The sequence below is a fragment of the Moschus berezovskii genome, chromosome 22 (genome assembly GCF_049115385.1).
Source record: "Moschus berezovskii isolate FMDL1 chromosome 22, NW_MosBer_1.0, whole genome shotgun sequence".
NCBI classification, from domain to species: Eukaryota; Metazoa; Chordata; class Mammalia; order Artiodactyla; family Moschidae; genus Moschus; species Moschus berezovskii.
Window position 1 is genome coordinate 50,933,337 of NC_142481.1, and position 23,294 is coordinate 50,956,630.

At 47.9% G+C, this 23,294-nt stretch overlaps 1 protein-coding gene across 2 annotated transcripts; it reads left to right on the plus strand.

The window, feature by feature from the left end:
- Window positions 1-22,623, plus strand: C22H16orf95 (chromosome 22 C16orf95 homolog). 2 transcript variants are annotated; one of them, XM_088830602.1, is made up of 8 exons: window positions 1,967-2,509; window positions 4,452-4,509; window positions 7,308-7,362; window positions 8,088-8,228; window positions 14,867-15,013; window positions 15,868-15,904; window positions 19,112-19,322; window positions 21,327-22,623. In XM_088830602.1, exons 1-8 carry the CDS (start codon window positions 2,059-2,061, stop codon window positions 21,409-21,411), a joined length of 1,185 nt encoding a protein of 394 aa, XP_088686728.1. In that variant the 5' UTR covers window positions 1,967-2,058; the 3' UTR covers window positions 21,412-22,623. The 2 variants fall into 2 exon arrangements, 1 of the variants encoding a protein (XP_088686728.1); XR_016035909.1 differs by lacking the exons at window positions 7,308-7,362; window positions 8,088-8,228; window positions 14,867-15,013; ... (1 more) ...; window positions 19,112-19,322; window positions 21,327-22,623 and adding an exon at window positions 1-1,923 and having other exon boundaries at window positions 2,380-2,509; window positions 4,452-4,856.
- Window positions 22,624-23,294: the final 671 nt, after the last annotated feature.

Here is a 23,294-nt window from a genome sequence, read left to right on the forward strand (position 1 = left end):
CCTAATGCTAATTTTGGTTGCTGTTTGAGATCATGAAGCCCGCATGGAGAAGAAACACATTCATCCTGTTTGATCTTGAAACCCCACCCCCCGAGTGATGATGACAACAGTTAAGATGGAGGCTGTGATCACTCTCAGGCATCTGCTCGGGCTTGCCGGGTGGGGCAGAGTCAGGACCCCAGGAAGCTCTGACTTGTGACCTGGACTCAACAACCTTGGGGTGCTGTTTCTCCATAAAGCAGCTTTTGAAATCTTGTGTGCTTTGTAATTCGTTTCTTTTGGGATATGATTCAGATGGAGCCTGGAGCCCTAAGTGATGTGGCTCTGGATGTGGGTGGGGCAATCACAGGAGAGCGGTTGCTGGTCGACAGGGGACTGGGTCACCAGTGCGGGGGTGGGGCCTCCCTGAGGGGCCTGTGCTTCTGACACCCGGTGATTTTCCCAGTTATGAAACAGAGTGGTGAGTGACCCTCGGGAATCCAGACAATGGTAGGCCCCTGGATCCCTCCATTTGGTTTGGGACCTGTACCCTCTCCCCAAGGGTAGGGCTGCAGTGGGTTCTCTTAGTCTGAAGTCTAAGTTGCAATTTCTGAGAAGAGAAGGGTGGGATAGATAAGGGTAGGGATGTGCTCAGCGGCTGAGTAGACAGCTGAGGAGCTCATTTATGTATTACTTTCACCTGTTTACAAAAGTAATATTCTTGCGAAAAATTCAAATAGTGTACAAAGTAAAACTACATCACGTTCCCATCCAGCTGGGCCTGGATTCCTGAGAAGGGTTGGGGCTAAGTTCCGCCCTCCATCTGGAGCACCGCTTCGTTTCCCATCCCCACAGGCACCATGCTCGCCCTTCCCCACTGCGGGGGGCTGCTTTGGCGGGCCTGGGGCTTTTGCTCCCCGTGACCAGGTCCCTTTATAGCCCAGCCTCTAGTGGGCCCTTCGGGTCACTGAATGCCGCAGGACCCCAGCCAGCAAGGTGAAACCAACGAAGACATGCCTCTAGGGTAAAGTTTTCAGAGCTTTCCCCCCACTTTGACTTGAAAATCCGTAAGTGATGGAAGGCTGCCTCTCAGGCTCCTTCCCAGGAGAGGAAACCTGGGGGAAGGAGGGCTGGTAGCTTGGCACTTCTGTGGGAATGGTTGGGCTGTCCTTTTTTATTTCTTGGCTAGCTTCTTTGAGATGTAATTTATGTAAATTTTTAGTGTAAGTATATGTCTTTAAGTTTAGCAACACACAGAGAGCTGTGAACAGGCACCACGGTCAGGATATAGAAAGTTCCATCCTCCTCAAAATCCCTGGAGCTGCCCCTTCTTAAACTGCTCCTCTGTTCTCCATCCCTATCGTTTGGCCTTTCCTACTTTCACACATTGGCGAAGGAAATGGCAACCCACTCTAGTGTTCTTGCCTGGAGAATCCCAGGGATGGGGGAGCCTGGTGGGCTTCCGTCTATGGGGTCACACAGAGTCGGACACGACTGAAGTGACTTAGCAGCAGCAGCAGAATGTCCAATAAATGGAATTACTTAGTATGTAGCTCTTTTAACCTGGCTTCTTTCATTCATTATCATCTCCCTCCAAAGTGCCATTGTAGACATTTCCCCCCTAATATCCCCCGTTAAGTTTTAATGCCACAGACATAGTTGATACGTATGATAACGCATTTGTGCTTTCAAACTGTGGTGCTGGAGAAGGCTCTTGCGAATCCCTTGGACAGCAAGAATATCAAACCAGTCAATCCTAAAGGAAATCAACTCTGAATATTCACTGGAAGGACTGAGCTGAAGCTGAAGCTCCAATATTTTGGCCACCTGATGAGAAGAGCCAACTCTTTGGAAAAGATCCTGATGCTGGGAAAGATTGAAGACAAAAGGAGAAGGGGGCAGCAGAGGATGAGATGGTTGGATGGCATCACTGACTCAATGGAGGTGAGTTTGAGCAAACTCCGGGAGACAGTGAAGGACAGGGAAGCCTGGTGTGCTGCAGTCCATGGGGTCGCAAAGCGTTGGACACGATAGTGACTGAACAATAACAACAAAGCATTTGTGTGGGTCTGTGTGGGTATGGGAGCCCGGGCAGATGGCCGCATCACCATGGAATGTTTCTCCTGTTCACAGAGTTCCACAGTTCTATTGGAAGGCAGGCTCCCACAGGCTGCCATGGGTGTGGGGGAAACGGTGCGGAGGCCTCTCCTAGAGGATGCTTCAGCGATCTCTGGGCGAGTGCTAGAACAGGGTCCCTGGCACCTTGGGGGTGGGTGTGAGACAGTGACACAGGCAGTTGGAAACGAGAAGACTCTCCTGGCCTGGCTGCCTGGCCTGGCCGTGCCATTTCATAGTGCCCCGATGACAGAGGAGGATGACAGTGGTCCTGTGTCCCCCCAGCAGACTGCAGGAGCTCACAGTGAAGGAGGGAGGAGAGGCCAAGACGCTGCTGTCACAGCTGCCGAAGAGAGAAGTCTAGGTGCCATGGTCGGTGAGGTGACGATGAAGCCTGTGGGTCCACAGGAAAAGGGTAAGGTTGGAGGCGGGAGAGTTGATGGCATGCCAGTCACCAGTGGGAACCTGTCACATCATGCAGGGCCCCCATCTGGGTAAAAAAGTGAGTCCTGTATTCAGGGCTGTGATGGTGGTGGCACCTGGTGTAATCTTGACTTGAACCACTGTGCAGCTTGGGTTCAACCTCAGAGACCCAAAAGTCATGGGACATGAGAACTTAAAAATTACAGTTCTTGCTTAGACTTTATTTGAAAATCATGATTTCATTTAACCCATAGGATTTAGGTTTGTGAAAACTGTCACAGGTCAGTTAGGCAAGATGATCGTGAAATAACAAGCCAACCTCAAAAACCAAGCCACAACTTTTTGGTTCTTTTCTGGGTTACCAGCAATACATGCTTTTTTAGGAATGTTCTCAAAGATACAGATATCTGTTCTCACATGGATACGTGTGAAGGAGAAGTGACTGTCCTCCAGCTGCTGGCCGGGCTGGCACTGTGTGTTTTTGTTTGTGTCTTCTGGTGGACATAAGCTCTATTATCTTGGGTGATTACCTGGGGTGCGGAATTGCTTGGTCACAGGATATTCACATGTTTAGACATTGTAAATACTGCCAGTTTGCCTATATGGTTTTATCTGTTGTGTAAGGTGTGAGGCACTGGAAAAGACTCTGATGCTAGGAAAGGTTGGGGGCGGGAGGAGAAGGGGACGACAGAGAATGAGATGGCTGGATGACATCACCGACTCTGTGGACATGAGTTTGAGTGAACTCCGGGAGTTGGTGATGGACAGGGAGGCCTGGTGTGCTGTGATTCATGGGGTCACGGAGAGTCGGACACGACTGAGCGACTGAACTGGACTGAACTGAACTGAAGGTGTGAGGGTTCCAGCTGCCACACCCTCTACAAACTTGGTACTGTCAGTCCTTTTAATTTTAGCCATTTTTGGTGGAAATGGTGATGTGCTGCACTTGACGTGAAATGGCATGACAGTATCAAGAGTGGTGAGGGCCAGTGCTTCTGTGGGGGTGGGGGGCATAAACCTGTCTTCTGTGTTACGACGATATTCCAGTGGGCTCAGAATAGAGATGACAAGGAATCCCAAGGCCCTTCAAGGTTGGCAGAGATGAGACAGCCATAAATAAAATACTAGGCTAATTGTGACATTCCTCGATAAATTTTGTCATTAGCTATTGAGACCAGAGCTGACATTGTTTATACAGATACACAGGTAGGGGGTGGTGTCCAAAATAATTAGCAGCTAAAAGACAGAATAAAATAAATATTTAGCAGCTAATATAGTGGGGGTGCTGCCCAATCAGCATGGGTGCTAGCCAGGAGAGCCTGCAGGGTGGGAACTGGCTGGAAGCTCAGCACTGTTCATAGGTCGTGAACTTACCAGTTTAATAAAAGACCCATGAAACCCGAGTAGTGCCAGGGAAATCCTGTTTGTCCATAGCTAGATCGGAGCACATGGAAAAGTGGCCCACCAGGGCTACGGTTGCTTATGGTGGTTTGATCAAATATTAGTATTAGTTGAGAATATTAAAGTCAGCAAAAAAAAGGGAGTTCCTTAGTGGTCTAGAGGTTAGGGTTCCAGGCTTTCACTGCTGGGGCTGGGATTCAATCCCTGGTCAGGGAACTGAAATCTCACAAGCTGAGGTGTGGCCAAAAAGAAAAAAAAAGTTAGCAAACACTGAAAAGTTTGTCTTCAAGAAATACTACAATCAGTTGTTCTGAATTCCACGGCCTTCGAACACTCGGTTGCTTCAGAAACACACATTCTCAAAAGTCACAATTTAAGTCCGATTCAGCCAGTGACAGGCAAGGCGCCCAGTTAAATCGACTTCAAATACAAATACGTCTCAGGTTCTCCGTGGGACACACTCCTACCGAGATGCTCCGCGGTTCTCGAATAGGCCCTAGGCCCGCGTCGCACACCTCTTTCTCTCCTTCCAGGGGACAGATACCCCGTCTACTGTGCCCTGCGGCCCCGCAGGCCCGTCTGCAGGAAACGGTGAGTGGGTTTTCCCGGGATCGGGCGGGGAAAGGTGTGTCTTCCAAGCCCGACGCCGACCTAGGCCAGGTCCAGACCACAACCAAGAAGTCTTCACCTGCGCCTAGCCCGCCCCCCGGCCCGCCCCCGGCCCGCCCCCGGCCCCTCCCCGCTCAGCTGACCCCCGAGCCCTGTGCCTGAGCCCAATCAGATGCCAGGTAAGTAAACATGTATAGAATGCAGTATCTGATTGGCTAATAGAGAGCCAATCGACTGCTAATAGAGTGCTGTCGCCGGAAGAGCCTGGCCTCAGAGGAGCGGGAGGGCGGAAGAGGTGGGGCTTTCGAGGTCGAGGGCGGCCCCGGGGACTGACCGGGCCGTGTGAGGGGCTGAGTGAGGGGCTGTGTGAGGGGTGGGGTGGGCCCGAAGGAGGAGTGACACGCGTGAGCCAGCCCCTACTTTCGTCACGGCTGTCATCTTGAGCTTCGTCACCGCCTTCACCATAACTTAGAATTGTGGCGGGCATTTCTGGGAGCTCTTGGGTCTGTCAGCGCGCACTTAGCACCAGCGCGTCATGACAGGCAGGTGCCTCCGTCAGTCCTGCACGCTGGGCCGCCGCGCCACACAAGGGACCCGGCACCCGAGTCACCTGAGGGGGCCCTGGACCCCGAGTCACCTGGGGGCTCCCCACACCCTGAGTCGGGGCCCTGGGACCTGTGTCACCTGGGGAACACCGACCCTGAATCAGCTGGGGCACCCCAGACCCTGAGTCACCTGAGGCGATCTGGACCTCGAGTCCACTGGGAGGCCACAGAACCTGAGTCACTTAGGGGGGCCCAGATATAAAGTCACCCGGGGGCCCTGGACCCAGAGTCATCTGAGGGCACCTGGACCCTGAGTCACCTGGGGAGCCCCAATAGGCTCAGGTCACACCGTCCCATAAAGTAAAGTGAAGTCGCTCAGTCGTGTCTGACGTTTTGCGACCCCATGGACTGTAGCCCACCAGGCTCCTCCATCCATGGAATTTTCTAGGCAAGAGTACTGGAGTGGGTTGCCATTTCCTTCTCCAGGGGATCTTCCCGACCCAGGGATCGAACCCGGGTCTACCCGCATTGTGGGCAGACGCTGTCCCATCTGAGCCACCAGGGAATCAAGCCCGTCCCATAGTAGCTTGAAAAGGTAGCAGGAAAGACACCACACTATGTCATATAAGCAGGAAAGGCAATTCACTGACTAATTGAGGCTGTCAGGTGTAAGTCGTCAGGAACCGATTTATACAGATGCTTAAGGACTGTGGTCAGGGACTGTTGTCTCCATCTTTCAGCTTTGTTTTCTTCCCCTCCGGGGGCAAAATGACCACTAAGACCTCTGGAAAAGATCTTGCAACTTCAACAGAAAAGGAAATTTCCTTTCCTAGTAATTTTAACACAAAGCCCCAGAATGAGGGAAGCCTGACATACTGCACCATGGGGTTGCAGAGTCAGACACAAATGAACAACATCGAGCATGAGTTTCATTGGGTTGACTTGGGTTATGACGTTCTGAGCCAGTCTCTGGGACTCACTGGCTTCACCTTCTGGGCTGGAGGTTTGGCCTCCACAAAGGAAATAACAATGCTCTTATGACTATTAGGGGGCTTGGGTGCTGTGCAGGGCAACATCCCACATTCTGTGTTGTCAAGGATCAGGTGCAGGAGTTGAGCTCTGTGACCTGAAGCTATTACTGTAAATAGAAAAATAGTGATTATTATGATGATATCACTCTTACATTTCCATGCTACATATGCTATTAGGAAAGCTGGAAGTTTTGCTTTGTTTTGGATTTATGCTCACTGGACACTCTCCATATGGTGGCCAACATACTAGCAGTTTGTTGTGGGGAGAATGGGGAAGAGTAACAGAATCTGTGTAGCTCTAAATGCTGTGTCAGTCCAAGAGACAAAGCACCCAGTTTTTTTTTTTTTTACTGCAAAGAATTTCATTAGATGTATGGTTTTGACAGTATTTTCCTTCAGAATTCTAAGCTCAGGGTGTATGATAAAGCATGTTTTGTGGTTGGCAGCTACACATCTTGGAAAGTTCTCACCAGGTTGCAATGTTCCTGTCTTTCCCAAAGGTCCTAGCATAGGTTTAGCTGGAGTGTGCCTGGTGGTGGTGGTTTAGTCGCTAAGTCATATCCGACTCTTGCGACCTCATGGACTGTAGCCTGCAAGGCTCCTCTGTCCATGGGATTCTTTAGGCAAGACTACTGGAGCGGGTTGCTATTTCCTTCTCCAGGGGATCTTCCCAACCCAGGCTGATTCCAGCTAAACCCTTTGAGGATGCAGGATTCCACAATAGCTCGATATATGGGAACCCCTAGACCTTAGCATGTGAGTGTGTATCTACCTGCTTCTGTTGTCACCCTCTGCCCCCTCTTAGGCTCAGAATGATGACCCCTTCCAGTCTTGGGGGGCAGTTGACTAGGACCTCAGAGGGGGCACTTAACTAGGACTTCCCTGGTGGCTCAGACAGTAAAGCGTCTGCCTACAATGTGGGAGACCTGAGTTTGATCCCTGGGTCGGGAAGATCCTCTGAAGAAGGAAATGGCAACCCACTCCAGTACTCTTGCCTGGAAAATCCCACAGACAGAGGAGCCTGTTAGGCTACAGTCCATGGAGTCGCAAAGAGTCGGACAGGACTGAGCGACTAAACTTTCACTTTCACTTTCCACTCTTGGGGTTTAATGATACTAGCCAGGCTGGCTCAGGCTCTCATACTAGCATCCCTGCCTCCAATGTCCACAAAATCCAGAACTTTCTAAGCCTTCTTCTTTTCTAGGAAAAGAAGCACATTTCCAGCCTTTGGGAAAGAAGTGTGTCTCATCCATCATTCGGTAAGGAAAGCAAACCTCAACTACTTTGCCCCGACCCTGACTTGCCCTTTGGTGGGGAGTAGAGCAGAAAATGTGGGTCCAGAAGCAGCATCTCATGAGAGGGTGTGTCAGCCAGTGGGGTCCATGGTTTAAGGGGCCATGCAAACCCCCAAATCTCTATACAGGGTCACCCACTGCCTTCCCTTCCCCTCAGTTCCTCATGATACCTTGAGACAGGGATTTAGGAGGCCTGGGAGAACCAATGCTGCCCCTTAATGTATCTGTTCTGGGAAGCTCTATCTGCTCCTGGAGAGGATGACTTTCCCTCTCCCCCAGCCTGTGGGTGTGGTGGGATCATATGGGGTGGATGTGGAAGGTTTTGCAAACAAAGTTCTGTATGCAGACTGATGTGGATAACCGCAGAAAGAGCAGTCATCCACCCTAGAGTTGGTTGTATTTCTCCATTTTTAGAAAGAGAGATCCAAGACTTGCTCATGGTAATGTGGCTGTAAGTGATTGCACATCCCAGCACACTGGGTCTGCAGGCTCTGTGATCCCCCTTCAAGTGACTTCGGAGGATCTCAGGACAGTCTGCAATAGCCGAGGCCCCTGTCCCTGCACTTGCCCTGGATGCCATGTCTTAACCTTGCTCCCTCTGAGTGTGGATTTACCATTCAGGGAGTGCCTTGGCTTGCATCACTAATGCAGCATCATGTTACATTCTGTTTTGTCTGCCTCTTGCTCAGATGTGCCCTGTCCCCAGCACTGTTCATCGAGAGCCTATCTGCTGTGAGTGCCAGGCCAAATTTGGGGGCTACCTGCCCGTGCCCAGGGCTAAGGCAGTGCTGCCTTACTGGGTCCCTCTCTCCTTGAGACCCCAAAATCAGGTAGGGGACTTGAATCAGGGGTTCAGGTTTATGGAGATATGATTGATATGTGATAAAATGGCACACATATAAAATGTCCTGTTTGATAAATGTTGACATACTCGCACACCCATGAAACCACCACCATAATTGTGATAATGGACAGTCATCTCTAGATATTCACAGGGGATTGGTTCCAGCATGCATGTAGATACCAAAATCCGGGTGCTTAAGACCGTTGTATAAAATGGTATAGTGCAGTACATGTACACAACCCTGAAAAGTTTCCTTGTACCCTTTTCAAAATTTTACTTGTTTATTTATGTTTTGCTGTGCTGAGTCTTCACTGGTGTGCTCAGGCTTTTCCCTAGTTGGGGTGAGTGGGGGCTACTCTTTAGTTGCAGTGCATGGACTTCTCATTGTGGTGGCTTCTCTTGTTGTGGAATATGGACTCCAGTAGTTGCAGCACAAAATCTCAGTAGTTGCAGCTTGTGGCCTCTTGAGTGTGGGCTCAGTGGTTGTGGTGCACGGGCTTAGTTGCTTCCTGTCTTGTAGAATCTTCCTGAACCAGGGATTGAACCCATGAACCATGCATTGGCAGGCGGATTCTTAACTACTGAACCACTAGGGAAGTCCTCCTTTTTCCCTTTTGTAATTCCACTCAACCCTGTCTCCCCACAGTCCCCAGGCTGGGTCTGTTTCTGTCACTATAGATTAGTTTGCATTTCCTTGAATTTTATATAAATGGAATTGTATAGTATATATACTTTTTTTTGGTCTGGTTTCTTTTGTGGTGGTGGTGGTTTAGTCACTGAGTCGTGTCTGACTCTTTGCGGCCCCATGGACTATATAGAGCCCACCAGGCTCCTCTGTCCATGGGATTTCCCAGGCAAGAATACTGGAGTGGGTTGCCATTTCCTTCTCCAGGGGCTTCTTTTACTCAGCATGATTATTTTTGAGCTTCATCTATATTGTTGTGTTCATTGATAGTTCATTCCTTTTTTCTGCTGAGTAGTGTGTTGTTAAGAGTCGGAAACGACTGAGCAACTTCACTTTCACCTTTCACTTTCATGCATTGGAGAAGGAAATGGCAGCCCACTCCAGTGTTCTTGCCTGGAGAATCCCAGGGATGGGGGAGCCTGGTGGGCTTCCGTCTATGGGGTCGCACAGAGTCGGACATGACTGAAGCGACTTAGCAGCAGCAGCATTTGTTGTTAAGAATCGGAAACGACTGAGTGACTTCACTTTCACTTTTCAATTTCATGCATTGGAGAAGGAAATGGCAACCCACTCCAGTGTTCTTGCCTGGAGAATCCCAGGGACGGGGGAGCCTGGTGGGCTGCCATCTATGGGGTTGCACAGAGTCGGACACGACTGAGGCGACTTAGCAGCAGCAGTGTGTTGTTATATGGATAGACCATTCATCCAGTGAAGGACGTGTGGATCATTTCCAGTTTTTTTCTATTTTGTCCAACAAATAAAGCTGTTGTGAACATTTGTGTATAAGTCTTTGTATGAACATGCCTTCATTTTTCTTGGGCAAGCACCTAGGAAAGGCATTGCTACATTGTATGGGAGGCATATGTTTGACTTTCTAAGAAACTCAGCTGTTTGCAAAAATGGTTGTTCCATTTTACAATCTTTCCAACAATGTATAAAGTTCCAGTTCCTTCATGTCTTCATGAATGCTTGGTTTGGTGAATGTTTTAAATTTTGGCTATCTTAATAGGTGTTTATCTCATTGTATGTTTTTTTAATTAAAACATTTCTAAAATTTTGGTTTCAAAGACTGTGGGATCTCAGTTCCCTGATCAGGGACTGAATCTGCACTCCAGGCAGTGAAAGAGCAGAGTCCCAACCCCTGGACCACTAGGGAATTCCCTCTCATTGAGGCTTTAACTTGTGTATTTCCACAATGACTAATGACGTTGAGCATCTCTTTGTGTATTTTTACTATATGCATATCTCACTTGATTTGTGTCTGTTCAAGTATTTTGCCCATTAAAAAGTTGAGTTGCTTTTTTTTGTTTAATTACTGAGTATTGAGAGTTCTTTATATATCTGGATACAAGTTATTAGATATTTAGTTTGCAAGTGTTTCTCCATGTTTTTGATTTGTCTTTTAATTCTCTTATCACTGTCTTTCAAAGAGTAGAAGTTTTAAATTTTGATGAAGTCCAATTATCAGTTTAATAATTTAGTCTTTTCTGGATCTTGCTTAGGCATGCCTGTCCCCAGCACAGTGGTGGATCATGGTTGCCTTTTATCAGGCTGAGGAACTTCACTTCTATTTCTAGTTTGTTGAGAGCTTTTATCAGAAATGAATCTTTTCAGTTTTCAGGAAGACTTTGTGTAGAGTTGGTGTTACTTTTCACTTTTTTTAGATGTTGGCAGTGGGTCTCTGTCTTACATGACAATGCCCATGGCAGAAAGTGAGTCTTTCAGAGTCTTCCTAAAGCTTACCTCCTACCTTCTCCTCCTCTTCAGGGATAAAACATTCCCAGAAGCCCAAGCTTTTTAGTTCCCTTACCCCCCAGACCCTTTACTGACAAGTAGGACTGCTGATCCCTGACCTGGCCGCTTTGCATTGTAAGCAGAGTTGGTTTCTTTTAACAAGAGGAGGAATGATTGCTGTGTGGGTGCCCTGGTAGTTCTCTTATCATGTCTTTGGGACTCTCAGCAGGCACGGTTTCTCTCTTGATTCTCCACCTAGCTGCCCCTCTGGCCTGAATGTTCTCCCAGCTCTACTCCCTGAGTCCCAGTGTTTCTTCTTTCCCAGTGGATGGTGCTGTGCAGGGAGCTACCGTGGGCAGGATGGGGTCTTGTTGCTTCTGGTCCAGCACCTGCCATGGAGAACAGGCTTAGCAAGTATGGGTGGATTGGGTAGAAGTGGCCAGAGTATCCTTATCCTGGTGGGCAAAAGGGTCCTATGTGAGAGGGGTCCTGTGCCGTGGTGACAAGAAGCCAGGGTGCAGGGAGGTGCCCGGGTCTCCAGGCCTTGTCTTGTCTCCTTTGGAGGAGGGCCAGGACTCCCTTCTTCCTTCCTACGGCAGTGTCTGTGCTTGGCAGCACACCTTACACCCAGGCTCCAGTGCAGTCCTCCTGTGGCCTCAGGAGGTTGCAGGGGTTACTCAAAGTAGTTTTGATTATGTTTTATAATGTGAGTTGTGAGCACATGGTTGGAAATTCCCGCAGTGCAGCAGGGGTGTGTACACAGAACTCTCTGTCCTGCCCCTCTTCCAGAGGTGTCCTCATTTGGCCTTCTGGAGGTTTTCCATGCTTGTGTTGTTTGGCTAGCAATGTACAAGTCACCCTAAGGCCTGACTTGATACAGCAGTCACTTTGATCACTCATGTGGCTAAGGGACACTCTGCCGGCAGCTTGGTCTCAGGTATCCCAATCTTGGGGTCAGCGGGCTGTCGCAGGCACTGTCTTGTGGCCATGGCAGAGATGTGAGAGCAGCTAGACACCTATGAGGCCTTCAGCCTGACAGATCTGGCTACTGTCACTTCCTACTTATTCTGTTGGCAGTCCAGTACATGATCTGACCAGAGTCAAGGGGCAGAGTCTACTCTTCTGGAAGGAACTGCAGAATTGCAGGGCAAAGGGTAAGGCTAGGGGTGGTGATGAGGAATTGGGGTAAGGATCTGACCCACCATAACTCATATATAAGCAACACTGCACACATATTCTTTAAAAAAATTTTTTTGATGTTAATGGTAGCATGCTCTATTCACAGTGCTGCATTTCTCACTTAATATTGCATCTCTATGCTCGTTGTATTCCCATTTCTTCCAGAATTTTCCACAGTTTATTGTGATCCACACAATCAAAGGCTTTGGCATAGTCAATGAAGCAGAAATAGATGTTTTTCTGGAACTCTCTTGCTTTCTCCATGATCCAGCGGATGTTGGCAATTTGATCTCTGGTGCCTCTGCCTTTTCTAAAACCTGCTTGAACATCTGGAAGTTCATGGTTCACATATTGCTGAAGCCTGGCTTGGAGAATTTTCAGCATGACTTTACTAGCGTGTGAGATGAGTGCAATTGTGTGGTAGTTTGAGCATTCTTTGGCATTGCCTTTCTTTGGGATTGGAATGAAGACTGACCTTTTCCAGTCCTGTGGCCACTGTTGAGTTTTCCAAATTTGCTGGCATATAGAGTGCAGCACTTTCACAGCATCATCTTTCAGGATTTGAAATAGCTCACCTGGAATTCCATCACCTCCACTAGCTTTGTTCATAGTGATGCTTTCTAAGGCCCACTTGACTTCACATTCCAAGATGTCTGGCTCTAGGTGAGTGATCACGCCATCATGATTATCTTGGTCATGAAGCTCTTTTTTGTACAGTTCTTCTGTGTATTCTTGCCACCTCTTCTTAATATCTTCTGCTTCTGTTAGGTCCATACCATTTCTGTCCTTTATCGAGCCCATCTTTGCATGAAATGTTCCCTTGGTATCTCTAATTTTCTTGACGAGATCTCTTGTTTTTCCTATTCTGTTGTTTTCTTCTATTTCTTTGCATTGATCGCTGAGGAAGGCTTTCTTATCTCTCCTTGCTATTCTTTGGAACTCTGCATTCTGATGCTTATATCTTTCCTTTTCTCCTTTGCTTTTCGCTTCTCTTCTTTTCACAGCTATTTGTAAGGCCTCCTCAGACAGCCATTTTGCTTTTTTGCATTTCTTTTTCTTGGGGATGGTCTTGGTCCCTGTCTCCTGTACAGTGTCATGAACCTCCGTCCATAGTTCATCAGGCACTCTATCAGATCTAGTCCCTTAAATCTATTTTTCACTTCCACTGTATAATCATAAGGGATTTGATTTAGGTCATATCTGAATGGTCTATTGGTTTTCCCTACTTTCTTCAATTTAAGTCTGAATTTGGGAATAAGGAGTTCATGATCTGAGCCACAGTCAGCTCCTGGTCTTGTTTTTGCTAATTGTATAGAGCTTTCCCATATTTGGCTGCAAAGAATATAATCAATCTGATTTCGGTGTTGACCATCTGGTGATGTCCATGTGTAGAGTCTTCTCTTGTGTTGTTGGAAGAGGGTGTTTACTATGATCAGTGACCTGCCTCTTGAGAAACCTGTATGCAGGTCAGGAAGCAACAGTTAGAACTGGACATGGAACAACAGACTGGTTCCAAATAGGAAAAGGAGTACATCAAGGTTGTATATTGTCACCTGCTTATTTAACTTATATGCAGAGTACATCATGAGGAACGCTGGGCTGGAAGAAGCACAAGCTGGAATCAAGATTGCTGGGAGAAATATCAATAACCTCAGATATGCAGATGACACCACCCTTATGGCAGAAAGTGAAGAAGAACTAAGAAGCCTCTTGATGAAAGTGAAAGAGGAGAGTGAAAAGGTTGGCTTGAAACTCAACATTCAGAAAACAAAGATCATGGCATCTGGTCCCATCACTTCATGGGAAATAGATGGAGAAACAGTGGAAACAGTGTCAGACTTTATATTTTTGGGCTCCAAAATCACTGCAGATGCTGATTGCAGCCATGAAATTAAAAGATGCTTGCTCTTTGGAAGGAAAGTTATGACCAACCTAGATAGCATATTAAAAAGCAGAGACATTACTTTGCCAACAAAGGTCCATCTAGTCAAGGCTATGGTTTTTCCCGTGGTCATGTATGGATGTGAGAGTTGGACTGTGAAGAAAGCTGATTGCCAAAGAACTGATGCTTTTGAACTGTGGTGTTGGAGAAGACTCTTGAGAGTCCCTTGGACTGCAAGGAGATCCAACCAGTCCATTCTAAAGGAGATAAATCCTGGGTGTTCATTGGAAGGACTGATGCTACAGCTGAAACTCCAGTACTCTGGCCACCTCATGTGATGAGTCGACTCACTGGAAAAGCCTGATGCTGGGAGGGATTGGGGACAGGAGGAGACAGGAACGACAGAGAATGAGATGCCTGGATGGCATCACCAGCTCGATGGACATGAGTTTGAGTGAACTCTGGGAGTTGGTGATGGACAGGGAGGCCTGGCGTGCTGTGATTCATGGGGTCACAAAGAGTCGGACACGACTGAGCGACTGAACTGAACTGATGCTCATTGTATGTCAGGACAGATAGATCTGTATCATTCTTTCCAAAGGCCATCCATTCCCTTTGTCCCTGTGTCTGTTAGTTATTGTCCCTTATTACCAGATTCAGGCTGTTTGGTCACTACAGTCAGTGCTTCACTGAGTGTTCTTGAGCAAATGCACATGTGTCTTCACGGGATACAGTCCCAGAAGTGCAACTGCTGGACCAAAGACTATCCATGTTAGGCTCTGACCAGTGTGTGCTGGCAGAGCCCCCTCTATTGCTGAGATCACTGAGGCTCAGAGGGGCTAAATGTGTTACCAAGGGTGCTCCTGGAGGCCAGCAGGTTCAGGATGGAGCCAGGTCTCCCGACTCCCTCCACGTGTCCCACCACAGCACCACGCCCTGCAGCTGTGCAGGTGATGGGTAATGAGGGTGCTGGCCACCCCTGGGAATATCATGATGGGGGCACCTGCTCCCTCAGCAGGGCAGTCAGGGTGTACTGTGGGAGGGGTATAGCAGAGGCACTCTCCAGGGCCCTGTCCCTGAGGCTGAGGCTTTCTGGGGTGTGACTTCAGCCCCCTTTGGACCTTCTCTTCCCTTCCTCTGTTAGATCCAAAAGATGGTCCAGTCTTATATTCCCAAAACCACCAAGGCATGCCCCTGCCCATGCCACCGCTTTGGGGGCCACCTCCCGATGCCTAGGGATCAGGCCGTGATGCCCTACTGGGTGCCCCAGGTCCTGAGGTCTCACAAGAAGGTAAGAGGGAGGTTTGTATGGCAGCAAGGCCTGAGAGTGAGGGGTGGGCTGAGGGGGACCTAGAGATAAGGGGAAGGGTGCCGGGCTCTTTCCCCACAGTGGCCTCCATTGGTGTCTGGGGGTCTCCTCCAAGCTATGGCCTAGGGCAGCAGAGAACAGGAGGCAAGTGGTACTCAGGGCAGGCCCAGGTCAGGTGTCCTGCTATTGTTGGGAAGGGTGGGATACACTGTGCTCTGAAAAGGGTCTGCTGCCACCTTTCCCATCATTTCTTCTGCCCCTCCTCCTCCTCCTCTCCTCCTTTCTCTTCCCTCTTCTCCTCCGACTTGCTCACCTCCCTCCCTCTTTCTTCCCACCCTACCCTCCTGCTCCTTGCCTCCCCTCTACCTCAGTTCTCTCGGCCTGTCTGAGTATCCTGCACTTGTAGCCCTAGCCTGGCAGGCATGGAGGGAGGGTTCTGGGGAGGGGCCATAGCTCAAGAGTCTGTGCTCACTCTTCGGCTCTGTCTGGCTACCTCCACAGCTCTGGGTTCCAGGTCAATATTTGTGGTGGGGTATGGTTGGCCAGGTCCAGCCCAGCTCAGTTCCAGGGCCACTCCTCTCCCTTGTTTTCTCGATGTCCTGGAATTAGAGGCTTCTTCTGCCTTCACCCACATTCCATCTGCTGGTTTTCTGTCACCAAGTAGCAAACTGTCACCGGAATTAAAACCTAGAGGCCTTTTAAAAAGAGAATATAACTTGCATTCTGAGCTGGTCATGGACCCCTTTCTGGGGGTCTCCAGGCTAAATCACTGGGCCCCCCTCTTGGTGGATCACTGGGGCTGATGCACTTGCCCACATTCTTATCTTTTATCTTAGGTGATGAAAAGGCAGCAGAGTTTTAAAGGCATCCCAGGTAACTCAGTGTACATGTGTCTCATTGCCCCCTCTCCCCAAGGAAGGCGGGATTCTCATGAACTTCATGATGGGAGTGGGGTAAACTTCCATCATGATGGGTATAACACAAAGAAGGCCACAGTCTGGCATACACACCGCTTCTCTGACACATACCCTTACCAGGCATCACTAATCACCCCTCATCTTTTCCCAGTGAACCCAGAGAAGCCTCAGACTCTACCAGTTACCAGTATTGACTCTCAGGATGAAACCAATTTGCAACCTGGGGTTAGGTGGTATCTGAAGTGTTTTTTAAGCTCTAATCTTCTATAATTCATGATACCACTGGTGTATGTATATGTTGTATATAAATATGTATTTATGACAATGTATAAGCTTGTATGTTGACATATTTATATATTCATGTATTCATGACACATTGTATGTTCATGACACCACACTTATGCATATATTCATCATACAGTGTAGACATATATTCATATGTTCATGACAGGCATAGCGTATACTCACATGCTCACAGTGCAGTTCGTAATCATGACAAGGTGTGTTCTCATACCCTTCTGTGTGGCCTGATGTACGCATGTACTCACGTGCTCAGTCACGGTGCACCAGGGGATGGTGTCTCTACTTGCACCTTTACTTTCTTCATCTCTGAAATGAGCAGAGGTGCTTTTCCTCACAGGTGGTTGACATGTCTGCTTTCTCTGCATTGCATGTGAGCAAGGGAGTGGACATGTTTTGTGCAGTCAGATCACAACCTCCTCTTTTTGTGCCGGGGCCAGATTGCATGGTGAGTGCCCTTGATGGACTCTGTGGAGGAGGAATGGAGAGAACTGAGAGGTTGGGTATCTGACAAGGGGTTCTTGTGATGTACAGGTGATCTGAGCGGCCCACCCAGAGCCTGGTGTACTCAGGTCGGGAGAGTGGTTGGGAAATGAGCAGCCACTGCCTCTCACACTCACCTCTTCATGTAGAAGATACTTAACTTTCCCCTAATTTTAAAAGCACAGTTAGGAGCATGAATTGTCACAGCCTTTGGCAGGAGGTTTGGAGGTATCGATCAAATTTTATAATGTGAAAAATCTTTAATCCAACAAGCCCATATCTGGGTAATATCTGTGGGCACTCCAGGCATGTCTCTCTGTAGCAGTGATTTCTTTGGCAAAAAATTGGAAGCAACTTAAGTGTCTCTTGTTGGGAGAATGGACATAAATAGAGGTGCATTTGAAATGTGGCACTGGCTACCTAGAGTCCACAGCTGTTAGGGGTGATGAAATGGACCCCCCGACACATTGCAACGTAGAATAACAAGTCAGTGTAGCTCAGGCAATAGGACTCCACTAGTGTCAATTTAAAAAGAAAGCTCTGTTTGTGTGTAGTGGAGGTTGGTTTCGTGTGTCTGAGCTGACAGTCACAAGTAATTCCTGTGGGTGGGAAAAGGGCAGGGGCTCTCTCAGCCCAGCAAAGAGAGGCTTTCGGGGTGTGTGTGTGCATGGTGAACAAAACAGCAGCACGTTGCCTCAAGTTTTAGGTGGAAGAGCCAGAAATCACTTTATTGAAAAAAGTGGCAGTAGAATGAGAACCATCAGAGAAACTGCTCTTCTCACTGTATAGTCACCAATTTAGTGGTTTATTTTTATTGGTTGTTTTTGACTTTGACTACTCTGCATCTTTAAGAAAATGCAAAAGCTTAGTCATTTTATTAGTGAATCATGCATCCATTGATAACACTGTTAAAAACCAGTATTAATTTTTACTCCGGCCATGGTTCTATAGTTCAGGTGATTTATGTTAATAATATTTCAAGCCTCAAACCCATTCAAGGACAGGAATGAGAATGTGTTCACAGGATGGGAGTGACAGTGCCAGTCTCACTGCCACCAGAAGGTTAGTGAGCCTTCTCTCCTCTGAGCTTCATACACAGTGACCTAAAAATAAGAGCTGATTCCCATTTTAGAGAGAAAAATCTGTGTTTCCGATCTTGTAAATAGAGGGCTCATGTGCTTTTCTTCTTTATGCTCTTGTGGTAGAGTTTTTATAAAGAAAATATAGTTTATATTTATTAAGAGTGTATTTTATATTAGTATGATTAGAGTGTATATTTTTAGTAGTAGCATATTAATAGCATAGTAAAAATAAATAAGAGATATAACATCAAGAGGGTCACATGTGACCAAAGCAGGTCTTGAAAAAGCCAAAGAGTACTGAGGAGACAGAGATGTTTGAATTTCATTTGTGTTTGTGGTGGTTGTTTACTGCTTATTATGGGAAATTTCAGATACTCTGCAAAAGCACATGTTCCCTTCCCTTGGCCACAGCCACAATCAACTGATCAACTTCTGGATGATTTGGTTTCTTCTGTGCTTCACCCACTCCATACCTCCTCCAAAAAAGGAAAAAGAAAAAGATTACTGTGGAACAGATCACTACTAACTATCATATCCTTTCATTCATAAATATTTCAGTTTAGTTCAGTTTAGCTCAGTCCCATGGATGGAGGAGCCTGGTGGGCTGCAGTCCATGGGGTCGCTAAGGGTCAGACACGACTGAGCGACTTCACTTTCACTTTTCACTTTCACACATTGGAGAAGGAAATGGCAACCCACTCCAGTGTTCTTGCCTGGAGAATCCCAGGGATGGGGTAGCCTGGTGGGCTTCCATCTATGGGGTCACACAGAGTCGGACACGACTGAAGTGACTTAGCAGCAGCAGCAGCAGCAGCTCAGTCATATCTGACTCTTTGCGACCCCATGAATCGCAGCACACCAGGCCTCCCTGTCCATCACCAACTCCCAAAGTTTACCCAAACTCATGTCCATCGAGTCAGTGATGCCATCCAGCCATCTCACCCTCTGTCATCCCCTTCTCCTCCTCCCATTCTTGCTCATGTTCAAGCTGAGTCTTTTGTACTTAAGATTCGGTTGGTCAGGCCTGATGAGGAAATATTTCAGTAGGCAGCTCTAAAAGATAAAGACTCAGAAAACACAGCCACAAAGACCCACAATCACCCTAGAAACACGCACATAGCCGTGCTCTCTTCATCTCCATGGTCGCTGCGTGAGTGCCCACACCCCAGGGCTGTGACCTGCCTTGCTGTGACACCTGGTTTCTTTGCCCTGGTTTCCCGAGGGCTCTCTCATGGGTGCAGACTCGAGAGTACCCTGTCCCCACACCCCTCGGGGCCTGACTCACTTTCTCTGCCTAGAAGCCCCTCTGGATGTGCGCTCCGGGTACAACTGCTGGCGGATCTGTGGTGAAGGGTGCCATCTCCTCAAGTGGCAGCAGCTCCAGGCTCATCACCAGGCTGGGCCGGTGGCCTCGGGGCAGCCAGAAAGCCCCCCAGCCCCACTTCTGCCCCTCAACCTCAGCCTCCTGACACCCCTCCATGCCCTACTGAGGGTCATGGAGGCCATCCGGTGAGCAGGTGTGGGTGGGGCAGTGGTGGCTTTGGGCTTATCTTACATCCTGGGGTTTAATTGAGTTGAGGGTGTGGGAGAACTGGGTTGTCGCTCAGCAGAGGGTAAGAGGTGGGCACTGCTTAGATTACTGTTATGTTTTTCCCATCGTCTGGACTGTTGCTCTTACCTGACACACACCTCTTCCTCCAGAAAATGCAAGGGAAGAACAAACCAGATACATCAAGGTTAGGGCCAGTGGTAGGGTGGTGGAGCATCTACCCATCTTTATTTCCTCACCTCTTCCCTGCTCTCAAGTTTCTAAAATCCCCTGCCCCCAAAAGACCACTGGTTTCAGTTTCTGCAAACTTCTGTTGTGTTGGGGTGGGAAGTGGATTTTATGCCTTCCTGACCAGCCATCCCTCTGGAGTTTAAGCACACTACAGCCTTGGGGAACCTGCTGCCTCTTTCACAGCAGGGACTCTTTCACCAGTCCCACCTATCAAGGCTCCATACTGAAAAGCCCTTTCTCCAGCCTTGAACACACCTGGCCTTGCCCAGGCCTGCATTTCTCACCTGGGACCCCAGTCTGCCCCTGCCACCACCCAGGAAGCCTCCAGGGCAACCTCAGGTTTACTGCAGGGCCTCTCCTTACCTGCTTACTTGCTTTAGTCCCCTCAGTAACAGCTGTCCTCTTCCTCCTCCTCTTAACGCCCCTGCCCCAGTTTACCCACGTCCCCAACCTTTACCCCGTCCACCTTCTTCCTGTTTCTTTCATCACACCTATATATAAATATATACAAACACACACCAATATGTAAATAGAAGGCATGCAAATACATATCAGTATGTAAATATGCACAATTAGGATTAACATATATTGACTTACTTACTTTTTGTCTGTCTCCTCCACCCAGTTGTAAGAGGAATGTTCTAGAAAATGTCCAGTATCTGAAAACAGTTTCAGATGTCTTTTGCCCAGTTTTTTAGTTGTTCAACTAGGAAACCAGCTCTGTCATTGTCATTCCATCTTGTCTGGAAATGGAGATTCCTCTCTCTGCATCCTCCCTGGCCACTCTCCTAGTATTGGGCTCTCCCTGTGGTCACATATGACACCGTGATGCACGTTTGCATACAGGTGCCTATAGTGGACCTGGGTTGCAGCTTCTCCAGGGCGAGTGCCCCGAGGAAGGAGCCGGCCAAGGTTCTGTTGGCTTTGCATGATCTGAGTGGGTCAGCACTGTGAGACTTCCTTCTTTGTTTTTAAGTTTCATCTTTCTTTTTGTGTTTGCCAACTTGATGTCAAATTTAGCTGGACTCCCTGGTTCCCACTCTGGGAAGAGCAAAGATAGAAACTTGTCTGCAGATGATCCATATTAAGTATTAATAGGTGGTCCAGGTGGGCCAAAGGAAAATTGTTAATACTTTTATGGGAGGTGTTTGCTTCTGAGCCAGGATCTTAGGGCAGAAGTCAGGCACTAACCAGCTGTTCGGAGAAATTCCTTTCCTGCCTGCGGTGCATGTGGGGTGCCCTGTGAGATCCCACAAAGTGCACACCCAGTTTATCTCAGGAGAACATGCTGGCCCATCTGCTGGCCTGGCAGAGGCTTGCTAGAACTCAGAGGCCATAGAAGAAAGGATGAGCTCCGAACCTGCCCAACAGGGAACCCAGAAGAGTAGTGATGAGTCAATCCTTGCCTTCTTGTCTGGACTTGCTGTGCCTTTGTTTTATTCATTTCCTTCCATAGTTCTGCAGAGCTGGTGTTCTCCTTGGAGCCCAGAAGGGGAGAGTGGGCTGAGGGGGTTGAGTGCCTCGCCTCAGGTCCCACCCTGGATAGTGAGCCAGCCAGGATGGCTCCTTGTCTTCTGCGTAGGCTCCTCAGTGATTGAGTGTGCATCCTCCTCTGCCGTGGGATTTCCTTCACCCTCCACCTTGGGGAGATTCCTCACACAGGCCCTACAAGGCCAGTGTGGTTTCATTTTGGGGGTCAATTCCTAGTAATTGCCTTTCTCTTTGCTTTCTAGCCAGTTTTTTTTGGGTATGAAGTTGGAATCAATGGCTACTGTCAAGAACATCAACAAAAATGTCCATCCTCCTCAAGGTCTTTAACAAAAGCCATCGAATCAGGGAGAGTCTGTGATAGTCACTCTTCTCTCAATCAATGCAAGTTGTTTATCATCAGGTGATTTTTAGTTGTAGTGGAGTTGCTGTGAATGTGGGTGAGATTCCATTATGAATATGATCAATAAATGTTATTTGTGAAACTCTTAAAGTGATCACTGTTTAAAAATTGATTTCCTCAGATTTTCCTTTGTGAGGGTGGGACTTGTTCTCCACCTCTGTGTCCCTGTGGGCGGGGCCCATCTCTGAATTCTTCCCTCAGCAAGGACAGCAGATCCTCTGGATGAGGATCCGGAAACGGCTTTAGCATCTGTTTCACATGGGTCTCACTTTAAGTAACATAAAATTGTATGCAGTTTGTATTTTTAAAAACTGAGATATTGTTCTCATACCATAAAATTCACCTTTCTTAAGAGTGATTTAGTGTTTTTTTTTTTTTTGCTATATTTACAAGGTTGTACAATTGCCACTGCTACCTAATTCCAGACATTTTCACCCCCAAAAGAAACCCTATACCTATTAAGCACTTAACTCCTTGTTCCCTACTCTCCTCACCCCTGGAAACCACTAACCTACTTTCTAACTTTTCCGATTTTGTATAGATGGAATATGTATCCTTTGTATCTGGCTTGTTTTCATTTGGCATGATATTTTCAAGGTTCACTCACATCGTAGCTTCATTCCTATTTTGCTGCTGCTGCTAAGTCACTTCAGTCGTGTCCGACTCTGTGCGACCCCATAGACGGCAGCCCACCAGGCTCCCCTGTCCCTGGGATTCTCCAGGCTGGGATTCTCCAGGCAGGAATACTGGAGTGGGTTGCCATTTCCTTCTCCAATTTCCTTGTCCATTCCTTTTTTTATGGCTGGATAATAAGCATTGCAAGAATAGACCACATCTTGTTTATCTCTTCATCAGTTGGTAGACATTGGGTTATTTATACTTTTGGGGTATTATTAATAATGCTGCTGTGGACATTTATTTATGACTTTTGGTGTCAACATGTTTCATGTCTCTTGGGTATGTACCTGGGAGTGCTGGGTCATATGGTAACTCTCTTTAATGTTTTGAGGAGCTGCCTCAAGTTTCCATGGTGGAAAACACTACCTCATTTTATTTGTTTATTTATTATTATTATTTTTTATAGCAAAGTTTAAAAAAAACATTTAATTTTGGTTGCTCTGAGTCTTCAGTGCTGTGTGCGGGCTTTTCTCTAGTTCTGGTGAGCGGGGGTTATTCTTCATTGCAGTGTGCGGACTTCTTATTGCAGTGGCTTCTCTTGTTATGGAGCACAGGCTCTAGAGCACGCAGGCTGCAGTAGTTGAGTCACACAGGCTCATTAATTGTGGTTCTCAGGCCCCAGAGCCTGTGGGCTTCAGTAGTTGAGGATCACAAGCTTAGTTGCTCTGCGGCATGTAGAATCTTCCTGGACCAGGAATTGAACCCTGCATTGGCAGGCAGGGAAGTTCTTGTGCACCATTTTCCATTTCATATTCCCACTGTCAATGTATGAACTTTCTAATTTCTCTGTGTCTGAAGATACTCGTGTACACAGGGTGTTGCCATGAGTGCTAGTTGTGGGGTGATGCTTGCCTGTTGTTTCTGCTCAGTTCAGTGTGGGACCCACTCTGCAGACACAGGTGTATCGATGTTTCTGAGTGCTTCTGTAAGTGACCCCACCATGCAGCAGTGACAGGGCCTCCCTTCCCCACCCCTGCACCGTGCATGCCTCCTCCTCTGAATCTTTGCCAATGTGAGAGGGAAAGTGTGCTGTTCCTGTGGCCTTGTAACTGGCATTGCTTAACTGAGGTGTGAGCAGCTCCTCATACGTTTGCCAGCATTTGTGCTGCCTCTGCTGCAAGTGGTCTTTCCA

Coding starts and splice junctions, on each gene's coding strand:
- C22H16orf95 (XM_088830602.1), top strand. CDS start 2,059: ATGGGAGCCCGGGCAGATGGCCGCATCACCATGGAATGTTTCTCCTGT. Junction 2,510..4,451: donor TGTGGGTCCACAGGAAAAGG/GTAAGGTTGGAG, acceptor CTCTCCTTCCAG/GGGACAGATACCCCGTCTAC. Junction 8,229..14,866: donor CCTTGAGACCCCAAAATCAG/GTAGGGGACTTG, acceptor TTCCTCTGTTAG/ATCCAAAAGATGGTCCAGTC.